This window comes from Zonotrichia leucophrys, chromosome 1, assembly GCF_028769735.1.
Source record: "Zonotrichia leucophrys gambelii isolate GWCS_2022_RI chromosome 1, RI_Zleu_2.0, whole genome shotgun sequence".
NCBI classification, from domain to species: Eukaryota; Metazoa; Chordata; class Aves; order Passeriformes; family Passerellidae; genus Zonotrichia; species Zonotrichia leucophrys.
Genome location: NC_088169.1, coordinates 89,346,800 through 89,370,212, shown reverse-complemented (window position 1 = coordinate 89,370,212; position 23,413 = coordinate 89,346,800). Strand labels below are relative to the sequence as shown.

The 23,413-nt window shown below is 39.4% G+C and overlaps 1 protein-coding gene across 2 annotated transcripts in view; it reads left to right on the top strand.

The window, feature by feature from the left end:
* Window positions 1-23,413, top strand: part of NME7 (NME/NM23 family member 7) — an 88,844-nt gene that overhangs the window by 45,508 nt on the left and 19,923 nt on the right. For both annotated transcript variants that reach the window (XM_064721713.1, XM_064721704.1), the window contains exons 8-10: window positions 3,378-3,442; window positions 4,244-4,312; window positions 7,995-8,096. In XM_064721713.1, coding sequence (XP_064577783.1) covers window positions 3,378-3,442; window positions 4,244-4,312; window positions 7,995-8,096 — 236 coding nt within the window. The remainder of the gene's footprint in view (window positions 1-3,377; window positions 3,443-4,243; window positions 4,313-7,994; window positions 8,097-23,413) is intronic.

Below are 23,413 nucleotides of genomic sequence, written 5' to 3'. Positions count from 1 at the left end.
CTGGGGCTCATTGATTAAAGTGACTTGCATTAAACTGTTTTATTTTATCCCAATGCATAATTCTGCAAACAGTGGTAATATTTTTCAGTCTGATGTCTTCCCTGCTACTTTCTGTTTCTTAATGAAGAACAATTTTCAAATACTGTATGTTGTAAAGCAACCAAGTCGTATAATATTAATGTAACTGATGAAGTCTTGGTACTTTATAATTTTGCCTGATTAAAATATATTGGAAAATTATTTCTGTCTATATTGGAAAACTATTATGTCCTGTACTAGGTGTGTAGTAATATAATGCTGCCCAGAAGACAAAAAATGTGTGCCTGAGCTCCCTTTCTTTCACTCTTTTTTCTTGGATTAGTGTTAAATTCCCTCAGTTGTATTTAGTAATGTTTGGAATTCTCTTGTGCTTTGTGACTGAAAATTTATCATAACTGGTGCCTAATCTGTGGCTTTGATTTGTGTTCTTACTGTAATCACATTTTAAACATCCACTGACCCTTTTTGAAGGGTCCTTAGAAAGTTGTTTTTTCACTACAGATTTGGATTTTAAAGTTGAAAAGAACTGTTGAAAGCTGCTGAAATGGCACTCTAATTAGCTCATATTTTCCTGAGCCTTATCTGCCCCCAAAGAAGAGGATATGTCCCAGTTCAATCATGCAACTAGCTGAAAGCCTCAGACAGATCCCAGGCTGAGCCTTGAGCTTGCATTCTTCTATTGCTTGGGGATTGCCTTTGTGCTTTTTGTTTCTATTTTGGTTCAGGTAGAATTTGAAAGGAAAGTGTCCCTAGGAAAAATGACACGTGGATTGCCTAAATTGGGACAAGGCAGAGCAAGTCACTGGATTTGTGGATCTGCGCTGCCACTGGCAACTTGCTTACGCTCTGCTGCCTCAATTTCCACATCCTGGAAGTGGAGCTAACATCCTGCTTTACAAACATAAATGAAATCTCATGGCCTTTCTTCCTCAAGGCACTTTTAATTTTGTAGGTGAGATGTCTGTCTCTCTGAATGGTGACAATAAGTCCTTTGGTTAAGCCTTTTGGATGTTGAAGACATGAACAATCTGTCTGGAGCAACAAAGTGCTCTGCTGCTCTGATAAGTGAGAGTGAACTCAGAAATACAATGGAGAGGAAAATCTTGATAGATTTATCACAATTATTAAAGAAACCTTGTATTAAAGACCTTTATGCAAAATACCTTCCTACTTTCATTTCTATTGTTAAAGGACACTATCTCCTCTCTACACAAGATATAGGTCTTAGTGACTTCAGTAGACAAACAGTCCAGAAAGCTGAACAGAGTCCCCCTTTTCTTCTCTTATACATGGATTTTATTTGTAGGTTGTAAAACTGCTGAAGACAAAAGTTCTGTAAAAAGCAGATCTCCATAATACCCCCTAAGTTGATGTATTTTAATTAGATGCTTGCTGTCTTAGAGTGCCTATGCAAGTTGCCCATTCTTGACTGACTAAGTGTAAAATGGATATTTGTCAGGCAAAGCAGCTGTCTCTTATGTTTCTAATAGCTTTTTCCCTGCAAGGGAGAGTGACCATTTATCTTCCAGTGCCTTGTCTTCATCTTTGCTGGTTTCTGGTGAAGCAGTTGAACAGAGTGTTGTCTTTGAAGTTTGAGAATGAGGAAATGTTTATGCTGTGTCACATATTTAATTAGTTAAATTCATTTATTTATTCAATTTATTTATTCATTTCCTGAATTATTCCCAGCCAGTCACTTGATCTCTTTACAAACTGCCCATTTATCTCTGAAAACAAGACTGAAGGCTCACTGCCTCAGTGGAATCTGTGTGGAAGCATCTGAGCTGCTCAGCCTTTCCAGCAGAGTGGACAAAAAGAAATCAGAGCTCGGGGTTCTTTCTCTGATGTGCTCTTATATTTCCTGGGCAAACCTGTCCAAGACCCTTCATTTTGCTGTTGCAATATTTTTTTTTTTTAATCTTAAAAAATGGGTATTTTTTTTCCTCTGGGTTCACAGAAGTGAACTTTCACCAAAACATGGTGGAACAGTATAGTGGGACAGGAATTGTATTTGCCTCTGCTTGTTTCTATGTTCTATAAACACAAAGAGCTGCATGGACTGAGTATGCACTGAAATCTCAGATATTCCTCTCAGTAGCTGGAAGATTTTTGGAAGAAATATGCAGTGTTTTGTAGATCGAAAGCTTTTCTACACAAACTTAGTATGAAAATACGGTAGCAAATACTTCAGAGACATGCTTGTTTTTTTTTTTCGTTTTCATTTTTAAATACAATTTTTAAAGCCTTTCAGCCCTCAGTGTCATTTACTCAGAGCTTCCACTGACCTTTAAATGTGGTAGGAAGCTCCCCAGTCCTATGCCCCAGGTAGGCTGTATCTCAAGCATGCTATATCTTCCATACTAGCTTTGTTTTATTCTCATCTCCTAACTTTGTGCAGTGCTAAATATCCTGAAATTTAAAGACTACTTAATAAAAGGATCTGATGACCAGGAGTCACATCTGATGTAATAATTCGTTACAGGGTATTCTTCTGTGATTAACTCTTTTCTAGATAAATGTACAGAAATTTGTAGTTTCTCACAAATTGTACTAGAGGACAGGCATTTGTGTTCTATAAAAACACAATGATTCTGTGAAATTCACTCATACAGAGTACTGTGCTTGGCTGACATAATCCATAATCTCCAAAATTGCCTGATCTCATAAGCACGGGCAAATCTAAAAAATACGTTCAGTGGAAAATCAGTGGTTTTTGTTTTCTGAAGTTCCATGTTTTGTTTTACAATATCAGTCAGTCTTTGAGGATGTGTTCTGGAGAGAAAAAGCAAGCAGTATCATCAGCAATAGCATATTTGTGAGCTGTAAACTTTGAAGGAATAGGTTACTTTGCACTAATGTGATTTTCCCATAGAAGACATTAACTCCTGTGCTAGTTTATTGGCAACATTTGTTATCATCCTGCATTGTTGCTGGCTTAAAGTAGGACCTGCAAAAAGAAAAAGACAGCTGGTGCTCTGAATTTGATGACTGATTAGCATCAGTATTGCCAGTGGGTCTTCATTAAAAATATAAATCTTCGTCTTGCAGCAACCGGGTGTTTTACAGTTGATCTGAGAAAAGAAAAGGCTTCGCTAATTACCTTTTTTGGTAGAAATTATTTTCAGCAGCTGCAGGGAGTTTAATTATTTGAAACCATCAATGTGTAAGCTCATAAAGAACATAGAGTGTGTGAACTCAGCCCTGTTCTCTGCTTCCTCTCAAGCATTACACAAACACTGTTTTTTCAGTTTGAGAATAAGCAGTATATTGGCATAATACCTTTCAGTTGTAAAATCTGCTTTTTGACATTGAATGCTGTATTTTCCATGTTTCTTCAGGGCTTTCTGGAAAGATTATAAAAGCCATCCTCAAGGAAGGATTTGAGATCTCAGCTTTGCAGATGGTAGGTTTCCTTTTGTTTGTTTTTGTGATAAACAGAAGTTGGAGTAGTGCTGTATGCATGTCATAGTGGTGCACAGGTGTCTTCCTGCAGTATAAAACTCTTGTGCAGGCTGTAGCAGTGTTTTGGAATCAGCATTGTCCTGGTGATATTTGTGTTTTAGTATCTGACTGATCAGATAATCTGTTTCTGTTTGCTTGGTGACCTTGAGCCAAGACACTTCACTTCCCTGTATCTGAGTTTCCCCATAGTTAGCAGGGGAGGTAATTATATCTGTCTCTTCCAGAGCAATTTGAGATATCTTTACAAAATGTACTAGCTAAGATTAATTAAACTATTTTTAATATCCTTCCTTATTTTTTTAAAAAAATATATATTTAGTATGAATTATGGGGAATGCTTTTAAAGGTACTTTAGGGGTTTTGACACCCTGAATACCTCAGCAGTTAAAGGGATTTGGCACAGAGATTGTTCCCAAGAGTCCTGCACTTCAGTTGTGGTGAAAGTCTCAAGACCTGACATTCTCCTATCACTCAAATCCCTATCACAAATGAAGAATAGTGCCTTTCTTGGTGGGATCAGCCAATGCTACACTGTCTACTTGTATCTGATGTAGAAAAGGTACTGTGTGCTATGTTGCCTGTGCTATCACTAAGTTGCTGACATGCTTCATATTACAGTAGTAAAGCCATTCCTTTTACCTAGTAAAAGTTAGAGGATTCTGAATGTTTGCTGGTTAAGAATGGCTGTCTATGTATTCCTGTTGTTGTTTAATATAGACTGGCTAACATTTTGGGTTTTTAGGTCAACATGGAGCGTCCAAATGTGGAAGAATTTTATGAGATTTACAAAGGCGTTGTCCCTGAATACCTGGTAAGCCTAAGTTTAACAAGAATCTGTTTAAAAATAAAATATGCTCAAGTGAGGAAATGACCACATTTGTTACTGCTTGGGATTGTGATGTGGTTTCTTCTGTTGAGCAGTTCTAGTCTCTTCTCAAATAAATTAATTCATTGTGAGAATTGTGTTATGTGTGTCATAATCTAAGACAGTCTTTAATGAAAATTGTTCAGCTGAGGAATTTGTAAAATAAAACAGAGTCATGTCCCCAGCTTCCCCCAGAAAAGTTACTTTATTGATGTTGAACTATGAGACTCCTTCACACCTGCATCTTTATTTGATTGGATATTGTAAGAGTGGCTTGGACCAAAATACATATTTATCATTTTATTTACAATGAGGCTGCTGTGTTGGAGGCTATCCTAATGGCATCTTGAACTGTTCTTTTGTTTATTTGTCATATATAAGTCATTTGACTTATATATAAGTCAATCTGACTTTCATAAGTATTCAGAAAATTTAAGAAGTTTGAGATATGCTGTAATCCCAGTGGACATCTGAGACTCTCTACAGTGTTATGATTTCTTGTACTGTCATGTAAAACTTCCTGACTGCAGATAGAACAATGGGAATACAAGAAGATGAGCTTGTATTTCTGGATCACCTTCTCTCAGAGGGTTTTGCTTCATTTTACTCATAGTGATTTTTACTTTACTGTGTAATTTACTCATAGTAATGAGTTTAGCTTCACTGCCATGCTATTATGTTGCAAATTATCCTTAATTTTTAAATGGTTACATTATTGTAAGTTTTCTACATATTTACTAATATTACTTTGAAAATGAAATTTTTATTATTTTTTTCCTCCTTTATGATTGTTCAGTCTATCTTATTTCAACAAGGTTTGTAGATTTGTCTTTAAATAGGTTAGGAGTGCTGTTAATTCACTCTCAGATTGGGGAATACTCATAAAGTGTCCTCTGAACATAATTTTTGACAAGTACCAAAGGGAGATTGGACAGGCATACTTGTGGGTATGTGGCAGAATTTAAAAACTGAAGTATCTGACCAGTATTTCAGGGTCTGAGGAGTCCTGTAGTGCTGCAAAAGTCTCTGCTTTGAACAAAATGGGAAATTCTCTGCCATTTTCTGCAGCTCTTGGGCTGCACAATCTCTAACCCTCTAACAAGTTGCAAATTTTAGTTATATAATTAAATTGAAGAGTTACTCAGAGGGGAAGGGGACATTTAAACAAGGTAAGTCAATAAATAAAATGCATTGTAGGTGATGTCAAGAAAAGTGAGAATCTGGGGCTCCATCCTGCAGGTTATATGTGCTGGATTGACTCAGTTGAAAAGAAAATCAAATTCCTATTTTCATGCATTCAATATCTGAAAAGCAGGAAAACATAGAAAAGCTAATCATGATGGTAAAAGGTTCTGGAGAAGGCACACATGGGAACAGCAATGGATATTGCAGTGCAGTCCAAATAGGAAAGTGTGTTACAAAATAGGATATTGGAGAAAGAATATGACCACTTCTATATGTGACTCAGAACCATCTGTTTTGATCTAAATTTTATTTATCATTCCAAAATAACTCAGCAGAAAAGATACTAGCATCCAGAAATCCTTTTAAAAAACCGTAGTTCCATTTCTTCTGGTAATTTCTTGTCAGTCAGATAAAGGTTTGACATTGTATTTAAAGTATTCTGTGAAAAGAGAAAGCTGTACAATTGCCCAAAATTTTAGCTTTGTGAGCATCTCCTACATGGGATTTTACATACTGTTGCTCAGTTTTTGTGCTGTTTTGCTTTTATTTCCTACTCTAGCCAGAATAGAAAATGGGGAAAAAGAAGTGAGATTATTTCAGCTCAGAATCCACTTTGTTAATCAAAAATCTTTGAACTTGATCCACCTCCAGGAATGGTTCTGGCTGACCACAAACCATGCTATTTGATGAATAAACTATTTGCCAGAGAAAATTTGATGTAGCTGTAATAGGTGCCTCACCAGACAAATATTGTCTGCTCGTTAGACTCAGCTCTGGACTTGATGAGGCTGTGTAAGTAGAGCAGGCTTGTCTGACACAGAAGTACCTGCCTCTGTGCTGTACCTGGTGGCATCTGGTCTTCAGGTCTCAGCTCTGTGCAGCAACGAAGGAGTCAGGAGTCACTTCGGTCATGTTCACTCTTGCTGCTGGGATCTTTGTGCTGAGACAGAAACAATAAAAGAGGGAGGAACTGTTTACTGTTTCTTAGCAGAATGAAATACGTGCCTCTTTGACCTGTTTTGAACAGAGGATCTGTTGGTGATAAAACAGTTTTTGGAATTAAAATATTTATTTATGTTGTAGAGCATGAAGCTAGTCTGCACTCCTTCCATGTCCTTAAGGAATACTTCTACCTAAATTTCCTAGGATCTGGTTGATGATAGAGGCACTGGATAAAATTCAGAGAGGGGAGCTTAGACACACGTTCTCAGTATGGAATCCAGTATGAGGATAGTGGCTTTTGCAACAGTGCTGCTTTACTCATAGTCATTGTGTATTTCTTTTCTGTCAGAATTCACAGAAGGAAGAGAAGGACTTAGTTGTTGTTTTCCTTCTGCTCTTTCATCCACTCTGTGTGCTTTGCCGTGGTTCATCTTTGATCTGCCTGTGGCTGGTGGGAATGATTGCCGAACCTTGTTAGTCCTTACCTATCCTCCCTTACTTTCTGTGCATGTTTTGCCCCTTTCGTCTTTCCTCATTGGTTTTGATTCCTTTAATTGTCTTGATTTGTTTAAAACTTGTCTGTCCAGATTTCTAGACAACTATGCAATTATAAGGCCATGATTTAAAAAAGGAAGTCAGACTAGAACATCAAAATAGATTCTTTCTGCTTGTGAAACCTATACCTCTAATTAACAAACTCCAAAATGGCACTAATGCCCAGGGTTATTTTAAGCTTATGAAAGCTAAGACCCATCTTCATCACCCACACAGAACTCACAATGTCTCTTTACTCTCCTGGAGACTCCAGGGAAACAGATGATTTCACTGTTACTGAGATCCTGGTATTAGTACATCACAAGAATGTTGCCAGACCCTTTCCCTGACAGGTTGTGCCACAGGCACAGATACTGCTGGCTTGTGTGTTTCAGCTTCTCTAGTAATCTGTGAGGAAAAGACAGAGAGAGCCAAAAGCCCAGGAGACATTTTAATGACTTAAAGCCATCAAATGAGTGTATGTTTAAGAACAGATAGGCTGTGTACTGTGCTTCTGGTAGGGAGCACTGCAAAGTACATTGCTGCCTGTGGAACTGGCTGAACGTAGTGTGATTTTCCAGGTTTAAAACCCAGCAAAGTACATTCCAGTGATTCAGTCTAGTTTGACAAGTTACGAGATACTGCCTTGGAATCTAGGTCCAGATCAATAAGGATATACCTACAAAAGAATTTAAAGTATTGTGGATGCAGTTTTATGCTATTCAGAATCCTGTTGAAGCTGAATATCCAATTTTTCTCAATTTTCACCTTCTAAACCAAGTAGCAAAATGGAAAACATTTCTTTTGCGGTGAGTACTAATGGTATCTGTTGAGTGGCCTCACTTTCCTAAATGCATGTTTCTTAATTGTTCGTGTCCTGTAAGTTTGGGCCTTGTTTTGGGGAGAAATGCATCCCTTGCTGAAACCCAAAGAGTTCAACTTTTTTTCTGTCTTCTTTCTCTTCCAGGAGATGGTTTCAGAGTTGTGTTCAGGCCCTTGCATAGCAATGGAGATTAGACAATTAGATCCTTCAAAAGTGTTCAGAGACTTCTGTGGTCCTTCTGACCCTGTAAGTACTTTCTTGAGGGATAAATAAAGCATAAAAAATTGATGTGCAAAGTGAATTAAAATGTCAAAGTGTGGTATAGCTGCCACATGCCTGCTGCATTCATTAGAAATATGTCAGTATTACCTTATTATAAGAGGTCAAACACTGACCTTGGTGGACTAATTTGCAAATCCTTTAGCAACCCTTCTGATCTTACCTAAACCAGATTATAAAATACTGTGATGACATTTATGTGAAAGGAAAGCTATCTAGGCAAAAATCTCTGTTCAAGAATTCACAAATATAAGAATGCAAAGCTTCAGAGCCCTGCAATGAACAGTTATTTCTTGTAGATGCTAGTGTGATCACATGTTAATTCACTTCAGTCAGTGGCATTCTCCTAGGATGAAACGGAAAGAAAAATAGGTTCCTTTGATTTTTAGAAGGAAGGAAACAAAAAAGTGTGTCAAAGTTCTCATACCTGTTTGCTTCTAGCTTTTGTTTTTCATTTCTTGAGGTGTATAATTACATATGTGTAATACTGTGTGCAGTTTGAAGACAGGTGTAAGTACTGTCTCAAAAAGTTTGCAGATTTCTGTTAAACAGTGAACGCTGCTCTACACACAAGAAGAATGAGGTGAAAGGCGCAATGGAGGCAGTGAAGTCAGGGCTTGTATGTTTTTCTTGTTATTATTTAATGTTTTAGTGGCAGACTTGAGGCAAGTCATCAATCTTCTTGGAAAATAATCACACAAATGAATGTTTGAAGGGGAGAACAAGTTATTCAGGATGTTTTTCTTCAGATACAGAGTTTTCATTATAGAAAGCACAGGTTAAAGGCATTATCCAAACTTTTATTGCCTTTTCTGTTTGGTAACATTCAAGTATTTCCCTACTGGGTTAGCATCTTGTAAACGGAGCATAAGCCATTTATCTGACTTAGTTTTAACTGTTGGATGGTATATCAGTAGTAATGTACACAAACAGTGGTTTCAGTTTTGTTTGAAATTCCATGTTTAAGGTTACTGGTCTTTAAAACATTCAAAGATACAGTCATTTTATTTAGGCCTATTATATCCTTTTCATGTGTCTGCTTGTTTAATATCTGATGAATTAAAATCAACGTATGCTTGCAAACATCACAGTGACTTTTATTTATGAAAGACAATTGTTTCTCTATAAGGGGAATTTCATTGGTTTTCCTTACTCACATGAAAAACTGTAATAAATATACAATTTATGTAAGCAGCTATCGATGAGCTGTGGGACTGAGGGATGTATAAACTGATGAGTTTTCTGGGTGATAGAAGAAAACCACAGAGGAGGGAACTAATTTCCTGTCTCCCAGATCTCTTGCTCCTCAGTGACCTAGTGATGCTGTTTGTGTTTCCCTGGTAATGGTTTAATGTCTGACTTGTGAAGTGAAAATGAGTACCTGCCTGCTTCTAGTGGAAGCACAGGCTGTAAGTTTTGGACGCTGACTTCAGAGCAGTTCCACTAATGGTATGTTTGGAAGACAGGCAAATGTGTTTTATTTCTGTGCACTGTTTTCTGTCTAAATTGCAAATTAATTGATTCACCAAGCACATAAAGCCTATGTACAGTAACTGCAGGTGCTCTCAAGACTAATCATTGCCTGAAGTCAATCTGTCTCTTGAGAAAGTGTTTGTAACTTGTCCCCGAGGATAAAGGGGCTAAGGTATCTTGGCTTTTGTCATTCCCAACTGGAATTGCCAGAGAAGCTCACACCTGCACTTTGTAGTTACAATATTTGTCTAAAATAGGAGTAGCAGAAACCATAACAGCAGTTTCATTACCGAAGGAGGTTATATGCAGACCATGAAGATAATTTGGACTTGATTGATGTTCTAGTGGTTAAGGAACATCTAAGCGTCATGAAAATAGTGCATTATCATTAAGAGATCTGGATCTCTTTATAGCTTGTCTTTTTACATATGATAGATTCTGATGTGTGTGCAGTCTGTTCAAAAACACAGGAGAAGACCAAGTTCACTACAAAAAGGGAGTCATTTGGGTCACTTTTGCTCCTGTTACAGAGTACCTTATCTGCCACTGAAATCACTGTCATTGCTTTCAAGGCAAAGTGCTGTTTGAAGTGACTGAAGGTCGTTGGAATTTGACTTATATAATGAATCTTTGCCAATCACCTGTTCTGTTAATTATATCTTAAATACATAACAAATGTAATAATTACTTTGTGGCACATCAGATATCTGAACCGGGTGTGAATGTTTGTTAACATGTCTGTTCTTGGTTTTACAGGATGTATACGTTTTAAGAAAGAATTAGAATTCTTCTATTTTGAGGATTAGACTTTATTAAGATAACAATTTATAACAAGTGTATAATGCTAAAAATGAACTGGAACTCTGGGCTGTTTTCTATAAGTAGGTAATAGTTTGTTAGCACTGCAGGTCAGTAAAGCTCTCTGCCAAAAATACCCTTCATTATAAACCACCTTATAAATAATTTATTAAAACCTCCTCTGTGGTAGTAGGGAAGACAACTAAAAAAAACAACTGGTTTGAGGCTCTTGGTAATCATGTGTGAAGACCCTATCGGACCTGGAAAGCAGGTGATGGAATAAAGGTGCTTCTCTGGAAAGAGCTGTGCTGAACATGCTCACTCCCAAAATTACTGTGGTCTGATTGAAGGGTTCAGTGTGGCAGATTTCTGGCTTGTGGAACACTTGTCCCCAGTAGATAGTACATGCAGTAGGATATATGCCTTTCTGCAGATCTTGCTTGCTCCTTGCATCCTTCTGGTATGCTGGCACTTTTCTGCTGAGTGTCTGCCTGGCTCACTGTACTCTTGGTGTGCTGTCAGCCTCTTTAATCAGAGCTCATTCTTTTGTGCTGAGGTGGTCACACCTCAGGCCTTTCTGTAGTCCAGTTGTGATGCTTGTTCTTGTCTTCCAGTTGCATTCTCTAGTCAGGTCTCAAGCTCCTTCTATATCTTGCTCTTGGTGTCCCTCTGTGCCTCTTCCTCTCTGTCCTGGTTTGTCTCTCTGGCTAATATGTGGGCCTTGGAAGTGGAAGGTTCTCTCCATATCTGCTATAATAAACAGCTGTTTACTCTTTACTTATTTTTGCAGTACCCCTGGGTAAAAGGCCAGCAGCCATACTGATGCCCATCTTGAAAATGTTTATTTGCAATGTTAATAAGAGCTGTTTAAAAAGGTGTCTGAATGTCACACAAGACTGCAGCTTTTCAGGGAGGAGAGGCATCCTCAGACTGCTATGCACACAAAACTTTAAGTTTTGAAATGCTGACATCCAGATATTTAAATTACAAATAAAAATTGGGTTTATGAAATGACTTCAGGTCCCACTGATTTTCATGGTGTGCCTGGATCACTTGACCCCTTTTTTAAAATACACTATCAAATCTTGCTATGCAGGTTCTTAAATTACACATTTTTTACTCGATGTTATTTCACTGTGTTTCTATTGGTGCAGTTGAAAAGAAAGGAAAAAAAATTGAAAGGAAAAAAATTTTTACATTTCACCTATGACAAAGACGTAGCTGTTCTAGAAAGCTAGGAAGAGGACTTTAAAAGTTAATTAAATCTGATTCTTACAGAACACGTGTCTTTTCAGTACACACTATTACTTGTAGGTAAGAGTTACTAACTGGACCAAAGTCTGACAGAAATGAAGTTGTGTTTCTCCTTCACTGTAAAGAAATGAAAATGTTTGGAGGGGTAGGGGTAAATGCAGCACAGTGTGCATTATGAAAAAAGCTGTTTTAAGGTCAGTAAGGAAGAAAAAGAAAGCAACCTATTCTGCATTGATTTGGCTTGCATTAACATGGACCGGGTTGTAAAGTCTGTAATGGAAAACCTTGGAACAAGGGGAAGGTGGCCAGGGAGTCCTGTCACCACTTGAGTTTGCTGGCATTGATATTTCATTTCACTAATGTTTGTATATTTTGGGCCTCTGGAGCAGTTAGAGGCTTTTTGTTATTACTTAGGTCTGAAGCTACAGCTTTAGTTTTCACATCTTTGTGCAGCTTCTATATTGAAATAACTGCTTGGTACCATTTTGTCATGGAGTTGTCAGGATGATTACTTAGTATTCATAAAACACTTGAAAAATGCTGTAGAAATTAAGGTGGAGGTTTTTTGTTTTGTTTTTTTTTGAACTTTGTTCATATGCAAATTAAAAAGTTGGTTATAATACATTATTCCAAGAGTCTACATCAGCTACATGTTCCTGGCTGACTGCATAAATTTTAGTATTCCTAAGAGCTTTTACTTGGAATTGGCAGTACACTAAATGTGACTCAAGTCCCTTCTGTTGTGAGATACTATTAAAGTGGTGGGGTGTGCTGCAATATTTCTGCATCCTGTGGACTGAAAGGGGATTTTCATACTCTTGCTTTAAATCCTACCCTGCATTCTTTTTACATTGGGGATTTGCACCTCTAAGTGTAACAGTGTATCAAGTCATTTGTACTTTTGCATGAAAGAGCTGAAAGGGAGATTAGATGGTTTAAAACAAAGCAGTGAACTGAAAGAGCTGGAGTCTGCTTTAGCTCCATTCCTGACCTCACTGTGTGACCTTGGACAAAAAGTTCAATATCTTTCTGCCTCAATTAATCACATCAGTTAAACAGGGATAGCTATGAGCCAAAGAGCACTGTTGCTGTAAGATTTTTGTTTTTATAGACCTCCTGTGAATCTCTAGCAGTAAAAAACAGGTATATGTGAGGCCTACAATGTTCATGTTCATTCCTAGAGCTATATTATCAGCACAACATTTTCATAGTGCATCATATAAAGAATAGTTCAGTGGAAGATGTAAAGGAATATAAAGGCTATTTTTGAGCTTCCAAGTACTTGTTTTCTGTTAATACCTCTATAGCTGTTTCAGTGTGGATTCTCCCTATAGCCTAGTGAGCCCTGATGAGAGTGTTGACAATTAAATACATAACGTCTTTCAAGAGAAATAAGATTGTTTTAATCTAACTCTTTATTGAAGAAGATTTTAATGTAATTGATTATCTGCTCAGATAGTCTGAGTCATGTAATAAAAATAAAAACTTTCATTCAGATGGATACTGTTACTAGCTTGAGTAGTAAACAGACCAATCAATACCAGTTACAATACCCTGCTGTTTAAGCCAGCAATAGGAAAGACATGATTGAATTGCTTAGATGTTATTTAGGGTCAATCATCTGACTCTGTCCTTTCAGTTTTTAATTTCTACATTAATTTCTACAGGTCTAATGAAAAAGTGTTCTAGACAGAGCTAAGGCTCTTAGTTGGGAGACAGGGTAGTTTTTATCTGCGGAGGTGCATTCTTCCCTCTAGTGCAGCCCCCTTTTTCTGAGCTGGCACTGCTGATTCCTAAAGCCCAAGGTATCTGTAAGTTCAGGACTTCTCCTGCCTTTTTCCATGTCACCTGTTTGTGCACAGGCAGGGGATCTAGAAAGAAGGAAGTGCTGAGATAGCTGTGCTCTAATGACCCATAGCTGTAATGTGACTGCAACTAGGCGTTGTCACCACTGTTTTAGACTGTCTGTATATTGGTGTATGATTTGAAATTTACCTCCAGCAGTATTACAGTTTCTTGCCAGAGACAAGCCTATGTCTGTGGATGCCAAACACTGCACCTGTGGCAGTGAATTGCTTTCCCTGGTTTAAAATGCATGGAGTCTGCACTGGCTGCACCAGGAACAAAACTCATAATTATTTGTTCTTCCTCTCAAAGTTCTGTGTAGCCCTGGGAGCAGCTGAGAGTCAAGAATCCAATAAGTAATTTTTACAGGCATGAATTCAGTGATCATAGCAAGTTCTGCTGATGTCTTTTTTGCTTCTGAATATGTACTGCAGATGTCTGGCAGGCTTTGATACCCACCCTACCCCTGCTGCCCTATTTGCTTTGATCACATGTATATGTCCTTTGTAGTGGCATGGATGATCTGCTCACAGTTTTGAAGTGACCAGCTTAGAGCTGTGTTTCTTGCCGACTGTCTCCTCCAAGCCGCTCTTTGCAGGTGATGGGCAGGCGTTTGATGGCAAGAGGGATTTCAGCCCCAGGGCAGTATGTCTGTGTGCAAAGATTAGAACAAAAATCAGAGCAGTAGTAGTGGAGGAGCCCTTTACTTGCAAGTGGTTTGCTTTAGATGTGGCTTGTTGTTGCCACAAGGTTGCTGTCATATGATGGCTGTTCAGTGTCATGTGGAGCTGGGGCTTGTAGGCTCACTTTGATTCTTGATGGCTAGATTGAAATTTTCTGTTATTAGTGGTGACTGACAGTCTCCATCAGGAGACTAAATATTGACAGAGCCCTCAAGACCTAACTCTACTTTAAATCCAGTATGATTGAGGCATGTTGGCAAAGTTACAGTTGGGAAAAAACGCTTTTATCTGCCACTCCTTGTCTGTGGCTCCAGAGCTACTGAACTTGAATGTGTTATCAATGCAACTGTTGCTGCCTAAACACATCCTGGATATGAGCTCACTGGACATGAGTTCAGTGGTCCCAAATTCGAGTAATCTGCTAAAATAGTTAATAAAAGATAGTGCACTGTCTATTACCAGGGCCGCTGCCACCACAGAGGCATGATACTGGAGAGTCTGCTGCTTTTGTCCTCTGGAGAGAAGGTGTTTGTGCCCTCTGGGAGAGGGCTGAGAGTATATTTGCATCTCATTTCCAATTGCTGCAATGCCTTTTTTTATAATTAGTTGACTGCCAAAACCTCTCTAACATATGTAGTAAGGGTTTTTCTTTGGAGCTTCTACTACCTGACATTATGATATTTTAGTATCCTCTGATGACAAGACATGTTTTAAACTGCTTTCTGGACATTTGCAGGAAGTTACAATATTTTGTCAAAGATTCTGTATGTCCCTCTAGAAAGGAGCATCAGCTTCAGTGTTCCAATCTGCATTTCTGTCTTTCCCTTATGTCAGTCTATCTCTGGCTTGGAAATGTTTCTTTCGGGGTACCTCTCACCTTGTTCCAGGTTGGAATAACTTGCCCTCTTTTAGCAATAAGAGTGAAAATTAACATGAGCCCAGAGACTGAAGGAAAGCAGATCTGTGCCACAGAGCATTTACAGCATTGGTTACTGATCTTCCTTGACTTGCTGAACTACCATGGAGATCTCCTAGTTACTCTCCAGAATGGCTAATGTGCCAGGATGTCCTGGAGCTGGATGTTTGGGCCTTTCCCAAAAAGTGTCACAGGACCAGCCATTTTGATAAGGGTTTAAGCTGCACCTAGAATATTTACTTTTTAAGAAAACTCATTTTTTTTGGTCAAGTCCTTGGTACTGATGAGCTCTGCAGACACAGAAGGACATGTAATCTGATCTGAAATTACAAGGACTAATTGCATCTGCACGTAGGTGAGAATGAAGACTGAAAGACTGGCTTAGAAATCATAAAGGCTCCCTTTGCACTCAGACTGAGCACAAATCAAAGTAGGTGTGTGTTATTAAAGAATTGGTTATTTTAAGCAGCTGTGATGAACACAAGATTCTTATAAATGCTTTAAGTTACATAAATTTGTCTATTCTGCCTTGAGGAGGTGGGGTTTTTCTGATTGCGCAGCGTTTTGGTAATAACTATCCATATGCAGGTCTTGTTCTGCAAAATGAATGCTTCCACACCCTGTTTGCATTGGATCTTCCTGGTAATGTTCTCTCCAAGCTTTGAATAAATGTCATGCTTCAGCATGGTGTTACTGATTTAGTATCTCGTACTGATGGCTCATATTTTATTTTAAAAGTGGCCACACAAAGTTTTAGAAGTGCTTGCCTAGTTTCTTTCAGCATTTGCTTGGTTTGTGTCTAAATAATACAAAATCAATATATCATATCTTTGTTGTATCTCTGCTTAGGTATCTTAGATGGATTAAAGGGAAAAGTTTTGGTTCCCACTACTGTAGAGAAAGAGGTAGGCTTCTAACATAGCCGCTGATTATGTGGTACTAGTATAGACAAATATACAATGTAATCCTGCACTGCTAGGTTGATCAAAGGTAGTCTGCAGGGTTCTCTCCAGGACTTGTTTCTCACAGCTGCACTGGATTACAATGTGATTTACCTGGCCTGTGGGAGGGTTTTAATACTGTTTAAAAATAAGAGTATACCCCCCCTAATGAAAACAGTCTTTGTCAGTAATACAAATAGCTGATCATCAGAACTTTTAGGTTGTAGTGTCCTCCTGCAGTCAGAGGATGTCTGTCTCCCTTTCTTTTCATTTTTTTAGTGTTTTTTTCTTCCTTCATTTTCCTTTACACTGTTCTATTTAAGGTTCTGCTGTAGTTGCAGAGGTTCCTAACAATAGATTAATTAATATATTCAGTCCATAAAGACAAGGTAAGAGCCTTTTTGAGAATATGATGGTTCTGGGTTAAATTCGTGGTTGTTTTCTTTGCTTCCATTGTGTTCTGTTTGGTTACAGCAGACAGCAAATCACTCTTTTACCTTGGACAGCAATGTTTTTGATATATAAAATACCAGAAAATGAATATTCAGGAAAATAAACCAGCTTATATCTTCAGTTTTTCCTTGCAAAAAGGGAGCAATGTTTCCAAAAGATATGGCAAGTTCTGAGGTCATTCTGTCTGGGAAAGAAAATTATACTATTACCGCATTAAACAACTATTTTCCCCTTTGGTTTCATAGCACTCTGGTCACGGTGACCTTGTGTGTTTGTAGAATCTTTGATTTGAATAGATTAAGAGCATTTGCTTACATGCGTGCCTCAGGTTTTTGTTGACTGTAGATAGCCTTGTCCTTTACTAGAATTCGTCCCAGCCTCTAGTTGGAACATATTGGTTATGTTGTGCTGTTGCAAATACTTCACATTATGAGGTAATATGAGTGATATTTCATTTTTTAAAAATTAAGAAAATAATAAAGGTAGAATGTGGTAGAACAGCAAGTGCTTTTTCTAGAGATCTGTAGATGGCAGTTAGCAAGAGTGAACACAGAAAGCTGCTTGATGAAATTGTGCAATAAAGTTATAGCCATGTTGAAAAAGGGCAGTAGAACAGTTAACTTTTCCACACAACTGACGCCTTAAGTTTTAGCTTTCATGTTTTCCAGATTCTGTACAGCATTAGTGTATAACACTGAGCTTCATATAAAGTGTTAGCAAGTTCTCCTCGGTTTAGTTAGACAAAACAATCTTTTTCCAGCCCAAGAACCAAGGACACTGTTACAGCTTCAGGCTCAAAATTATAAACAACTGCGAATTGTGGAGAGCAAACTGGGAGGATGTGGCTTCATAACCTGAAGCTGTTATTGGACAATTAACCTCAATATGTAAATGGGCCAAAACTTACAGAAGTGTGGAAATGTGTGACCCGTCATCCATTTTGGGTGTAACCTTAGCTAGGCTCTTGTAATGCCCAAGGTGTATTCTTTGAAGGCCTTTTTAATAAATATCTACTTTATTCCTTTAGCACTGTCTAGCCTCTGTTCTAGGTAGCCTCTCAAGGCATCACAACCATGATGATTTTGTGATTGTGAGTATCCTGAAGTTGGCTGCTACTGTCTCAGAAAGTTTCATGTTTTTCAGTCAGCAGATTATGAATGGTGAATTCCTAGAAGTACATTACTTATTTTTCTCTTTTCCTTATCCCAGAGGACTTCTTGTTCAGGCTCTGCTTGGTCAACACTATCAGTAGTAGAAGTAGTAACAGCCAAACAAGAAGAGAGCTGCAGATCACAGTGTGTCTTAGATACTCTTGATGATAAATTGTCAAATGAGAGAAATCGGAGTTATGGAAAAGATTATTGTGGAAGGTATTGAAAAACACCTGAAAGACAATGCAATCATTGGTCACAGCCAGCATTACTTTGTTGAGGGGAAAGTCCTGCTTATCAAACCCTATTTCCTTTTATGACAAGGTGACCCACCCTTCAAGGGAAGCCAGCTGGTGTAATCTTTCTGGATTTTGGTAAAGTTTTCAACACTGTCTCTCACAGTATCCTTCTGGACAAGGTGTCCAGCATACAGCTGGATAAACACGTCATGGGATGGGTGAGCAGCTGGCTCACAGGTTGGGCATAAAGGGTTACAGTTGTGACATCAGACTAGTGACCTGTCACTTGTGAGGTTCTGCAGGGCTTCATCCTTGGCCCTCTGCTCTTCAACATCTTCATAAATCACTTTTTGCAGGGCTGGAAGGGATACTGAACAAGTCTGCAGATTATATTGAACTGGGAGGAGCTGTTGACTCCCTCCAAGGCAGAGACCCCACAAAAAGACCTTGATAAATGAGAAGGCTGGGCAATAACCAACCGTATGAAGTTCAGCAAGGGAAGGTGCTGGATGTTGTACCTGGAATGGGGTAACCTGGCATGTACAGAAAGACTGAGAATGAGAAAGCAATGGGGAAAGCAGCGCCATGGAAAGGGACCTGGGGGTCCTGGTCGATGGAAAGGTAAACCTGGGCCAGCAGTGCCCTGCAGCCAGGAGGGCCAGCCCTCTCCTGAGGGCATCAGGTCCGGCATCACAGCTGGGCAGAGGAGGGGATTGTCCTGCTCTGCTCTGAGCTGGGGCAGCCTCACCTGGAATATTGTTTGTAGCTCTGGCCACAACATAAGGGAGGGTATGAAGCTGTTAGAGAGTGTCCAAAGTAGGGTAATGAGGATAGAGAAGGGGGCAGCTGTATGAGGGGCAGCTGAGGTCACTTGGGCTGCTCAGCCTGGAGAAGAGCAGACTGAGGACAGAGCTCACTGCAGTTACAGCTTCCCTGTGAGGATGAGAGGAGGGGCAGGCACTGATCTCTGCTCTGTGCTGACCAGTGACAGGACTTGAGGGAATGGCCTGAAGCTGTGTCTGGGGACATTTAGGGTGGATATTAGAAAAAGGTTCTTCATACAAGGGGTGGTTGGCCCTGGAACAGGCTCCCCGGGGAAGTGGTCACAGCACCAGGCTTGACAGAGCTCAAGAAGCATTTGGGCAATGGTCTTTGACACATGGTGTGACTCCTGGAGTGTCATGTGCCAGGTCAGGAGTTGGATTGACAATCCTTGTGGCTCCTTTCCAAGGCAGCTTTTTCTGTGATTCTGTATCTGCAGTTATTTTCTGTTTGAACTACATTAATGAAGGCTTCAAAGTGGATGAAAACAAATACCATGGCCTAAGCCTTCCCTTCTGTAACAAAAAGCAGTAGTCTGGTTTCACATTTACAATGATGATGGGTATTGTTCTTGTTATTATTGTTATTATTCTTCCTCCTCTCATCAACTGCTGACGGCCAGCCTTAGCATTGTTGTGAGAAAAACTGCAGCAGTAGTTTTCAGTATATATCACTGGTCTCATTGCCTGGGGATACTGTTAACTAAGCAAAAGCATTTTAGAAGCTGGATATAAAATGCTTAATTCAATTTCTGAGAACTTGCTGAATAATTTGGGATGCTGCTTGCTGGTCTGTTTGATTTAGGCTGACATTCTCTGTTCTGCTGCAGGGCCACCTGAGCTGAATTTTTATCAGCTTCTTTCACTTACAGTATGATAGACTGTGTCTGATGTGCAAATGGGACTTCCCTTCAATACTCCTAATAAGAAGTTTTTCCTTTCTCTGCTTCCATTGATTTCCCACATCAAGGAACTAGAATGTGGCCAGGGTGGAAGATGGGTAAGCAGCAGTTCTTCATATTCCCATGGCAGCTCTCAGGTTCCCATAGGTGACCTGGTATGGTCTGAGTTGTGCAGACTGTGGCTTATCATCAGAGTGCTACCCAGGAATTACAAAGCATTACATCAAGGAGAGAGAATAGTTGAGTGACTGATCTGAGATTTTAAAGATATGAGCTGAAAGTTAGACATTGAACTTTCATTCTTGTGAGTTACGTATTTCTTTTGCACCCCTGGAAAATTACTGTCTTGGTTTCCCCACTCCAGAAAATGGGGTCCATGCTGTTATTTTTTGTTCTTTGTGTCTCTTTGTATAAGTTTTCCTATGAGATTTCCAGGCCAAAAACCATGTGTTATTATGTATAGGCACATTGGCTAATACAGCTAGTCCTGAACAGAGCAGGAGCTTTTAAAAAGCAGTTGTAACACAAACAATGAGTAATTCCTTCCATCAGAACAGGGCAGCTCACAACTGTGTAGGAAGATGGCAGCACTGCTGCCTCCAAGGTTGCACTGGAGAGGCTTTAGGGCACAAAATGGAAGGGGAAGGTCTCTCGCATTTGATGCTAAGAATCAAATGAAAATGATCTCTGGGGTTTGCAGCAGACATGTGAATTTTGTCTTTCAAGCCATCTCCATCTTCTATTGAAGTGAATGGTCCAAAATTGGTTCAGCTTGGGAAGTCTCAGTAGAATTTCTGAGCATTTTTTTTCTGCTTTGCAAAGTGTAAAGCTCCAATACCTAGACTGCTCTGCAAATGTAGAATTTAATCTCAAAAAAAAACAGAGGAAAAGGTGATTTGTAATTATTCTTGTTCTTACTGGGGAGAAATCAGCCAAAATACCTGCAGATGAAAAATAATGTCTTGCAATCTCGTAGTGACTTTTACTGGAGGCCCTTCACATATTTTGCTAATCTGAATTAATAAAATCTCGAAATATCTTTTGCAGCCTAGTGTGTTTTTGTCCTTGTTTTACAGGTGAATTAATAAATAGATTATATTCTGGGTGCCTTGGAAGGCATTGGAAAAGCATCAGTAGGACCATCTCACCTTTCAAACTTAAAGCATCTAGTAATGAAATTTACAGTTATACTGCATTTTCTGATGTCTTGTGGGGTTAGTTGCTTTTCAGTTTTTAAATTTTTCCTTTTTCCAGCTTGTCAAGTAACATAAATATGCCTTATGGCACCCAGATAATGGGACAAGATAATGGGATGAGGTGGATATTTTATCTTTGTTCCTGTTTTGTGACCAGCTTGTATTTGGTATCTCAATTATCTTCAAGGTTTCACCATCCACTCTAATTTACACTTAACTCAGGTGTGTGGCTACCCAAGTTCAGCACATTGGCAATGGCAGACAGGTACACAAACTTTCTGAGCAGGGCACTTATTATTAGAATCACTTAAACACCAACCAGAAGCACCAAGATCAGTGAAAATGGTGTCTTAGGCTGGCAAATGTGCCACGTGTGCTGCCCACAGCAGAGAACCTGCAGAGAGCTGGTGCAGAACCTTTGGGGTGCCAGGGAGGAGGAGTGGTGGGAAGGTGTGGGAGGGAAACAGAGAGAAGCAAAGTGCCTGAGGGGATGGAGGGTGAGGAGGAGGCAGAGTAACAACTTGGACAGACTTATGAGCTTCCGGCAAACTGCCAACACTGGAGTGTGGAATATAATTTTAGGTCTGTTAACAAAACTTTTGAAAGACACAGGGCTTCAGACTGGTAGTTCGGAGGTTGGCTGACTTTAAAATAAACAGAAAAGTAGGTGGATTTTTTTTTTTTTTTAGTCAGACAAGAGTAAGTTTACATAATAAAATAAACTGTGGTTTGAGAAGTTGCTGCTACTGTTGCAAAACTATTTGATTTTGGAAGGAGTTTCACCTCACGTGCACTTTTTATAGGCCTTGCAATTGAAAATTTGACTACTGTTGCCTGGATCAGATCAATTCATTTGCTGAACAAACCTTTACAGACATCCTTTTTCATGTAGAGAACTACAGACACACAGACTTGGCTCAGTTAAAAGTATGAGAACCTTGTCAGAATGGACAGTAAGTAATCTATTCTGGCATCAGCCAGGAGAAGACGGGCTGGAAGTCCAGGTGAAGTGTGCAGTGCTAAGGGGAGAGATGGTTAGGCTAAATACTATAAAGACTTTGCAGCTTTTCCAGGTTCTTGAGTTTGGCTTGTGATAAAAATTAAAAGGTGAGAGGAGTTTAGTGTGTGTGTTTAAAGGAAGTTACTTTGGCTTGATTTTTTTTTTTTTAATTGTGATATGCGGAAAGTACAAAAGCACTTTCACGTTACACTGACTCCCTTGAAGTCTGTGTAAGGCCTTTGATACTGACTCTATTTGTACATGGCATTGCTGCAGCTCATGTGGAACACAAAGAGAAAACATGTCACTCAACAAGTGACTTCTGTTCTGGATTGGTTTGTGAAATGTAAGCTGAAGAAGCCTCTTGCATGCACTTTAACACTGACCTGGTTTTGTATTTAGAAGCTTTCTGAAGCACCTTTCTACAGGCAGACCCCAGGCTTCAAGGCAAAATTCTTCCCCAGTTAAAGTTTTTACAGGGGCAACAGCAACACCATCTTATGTAATTTTTCTCTGTAATAGAGACAGAAGGGTTAGTTTAGGGTAATGAACTGGACCTTGAATTGCTGCAGGAGTAGCAAATTGTGTTCTGCAGCAGCTGATGTTGATTTCTAAGTGGCCTGTTGCATGAAACTGAGCAACATAAACCAAGGCAGAGCTAACAAATCAGGAAGCACACGTCACAAGTGGTTTGCTAGAGTTTGGAGGGAGTATGAGCTGCAAACAAAACATGTGAAGCAAGCCAAGGCAAGCTAGCCCTTTTGGTATCATGCACAAGGTCACCTATGACCACAGGTTTCACTTTGACACTTAAGCATTTGCCTTTGGATGAGAACTTGTGTGAAGAATCTCTTGGACTGATCTGAAGGTGTTCTCACAGTAATAGTAGTGTTAAAGAGTTTGTAGCTTTGATCGGCATTGCAAGAGGTGCTTGTCCCCTATCCTGTCTTGTATGACAAAGGTTGTACTGCTTTTGTCATGTTACTTCTTGCTGATGGCTCGTAGGAACAAGTATTATGTCCAGCTCCCTACTGCAACCATCAGTGTTTGATATGACCGATGCTAAAATGCCCTGAAAATACAAGTCACCTGAAGAACTATGATGATGTGAAGAGAGAGAAGCACTTATCCTTCCTTAGCTTCCATAATTGCTGTACTGCAGATGTTGTTTTAGATCATTTTTATGCACTACAGAGGAAGCTCAGGTGCCTTGCCTGGATGAGGCAGTAGGCTTTCCAATGCCTGAAGGTCAGCCAGACAAATTCTAAGGTGAATGGCGGAATTTACATAATTTTATTTGTTCACAGTTAATGTATGTTCTGTTCTCTTGACAAGGGCATAGCTCATCCTTATGAGGAGAAAGGTGCTTGAGGTTTGCCTGAGGCTGGCTCTTCATTCTGGATTAGGTGGCACCCTCAAAGGGAGAGAGGGACCATCTCGTTGCTGACAGCAGCAGAGCATGGAGAACTGCAGAAGGAAGAAGCTTCATGAGTACAGGGTGGGGAAGGCAGAGGTGGGGAGACCAAGTCAACACAAAGCCTTTAGAAAGGGATGAATGAGGAATGCCAAGAAGAGTAAGGAGCAGGGGCACAGCCAGGGCTCAGCTAGAATA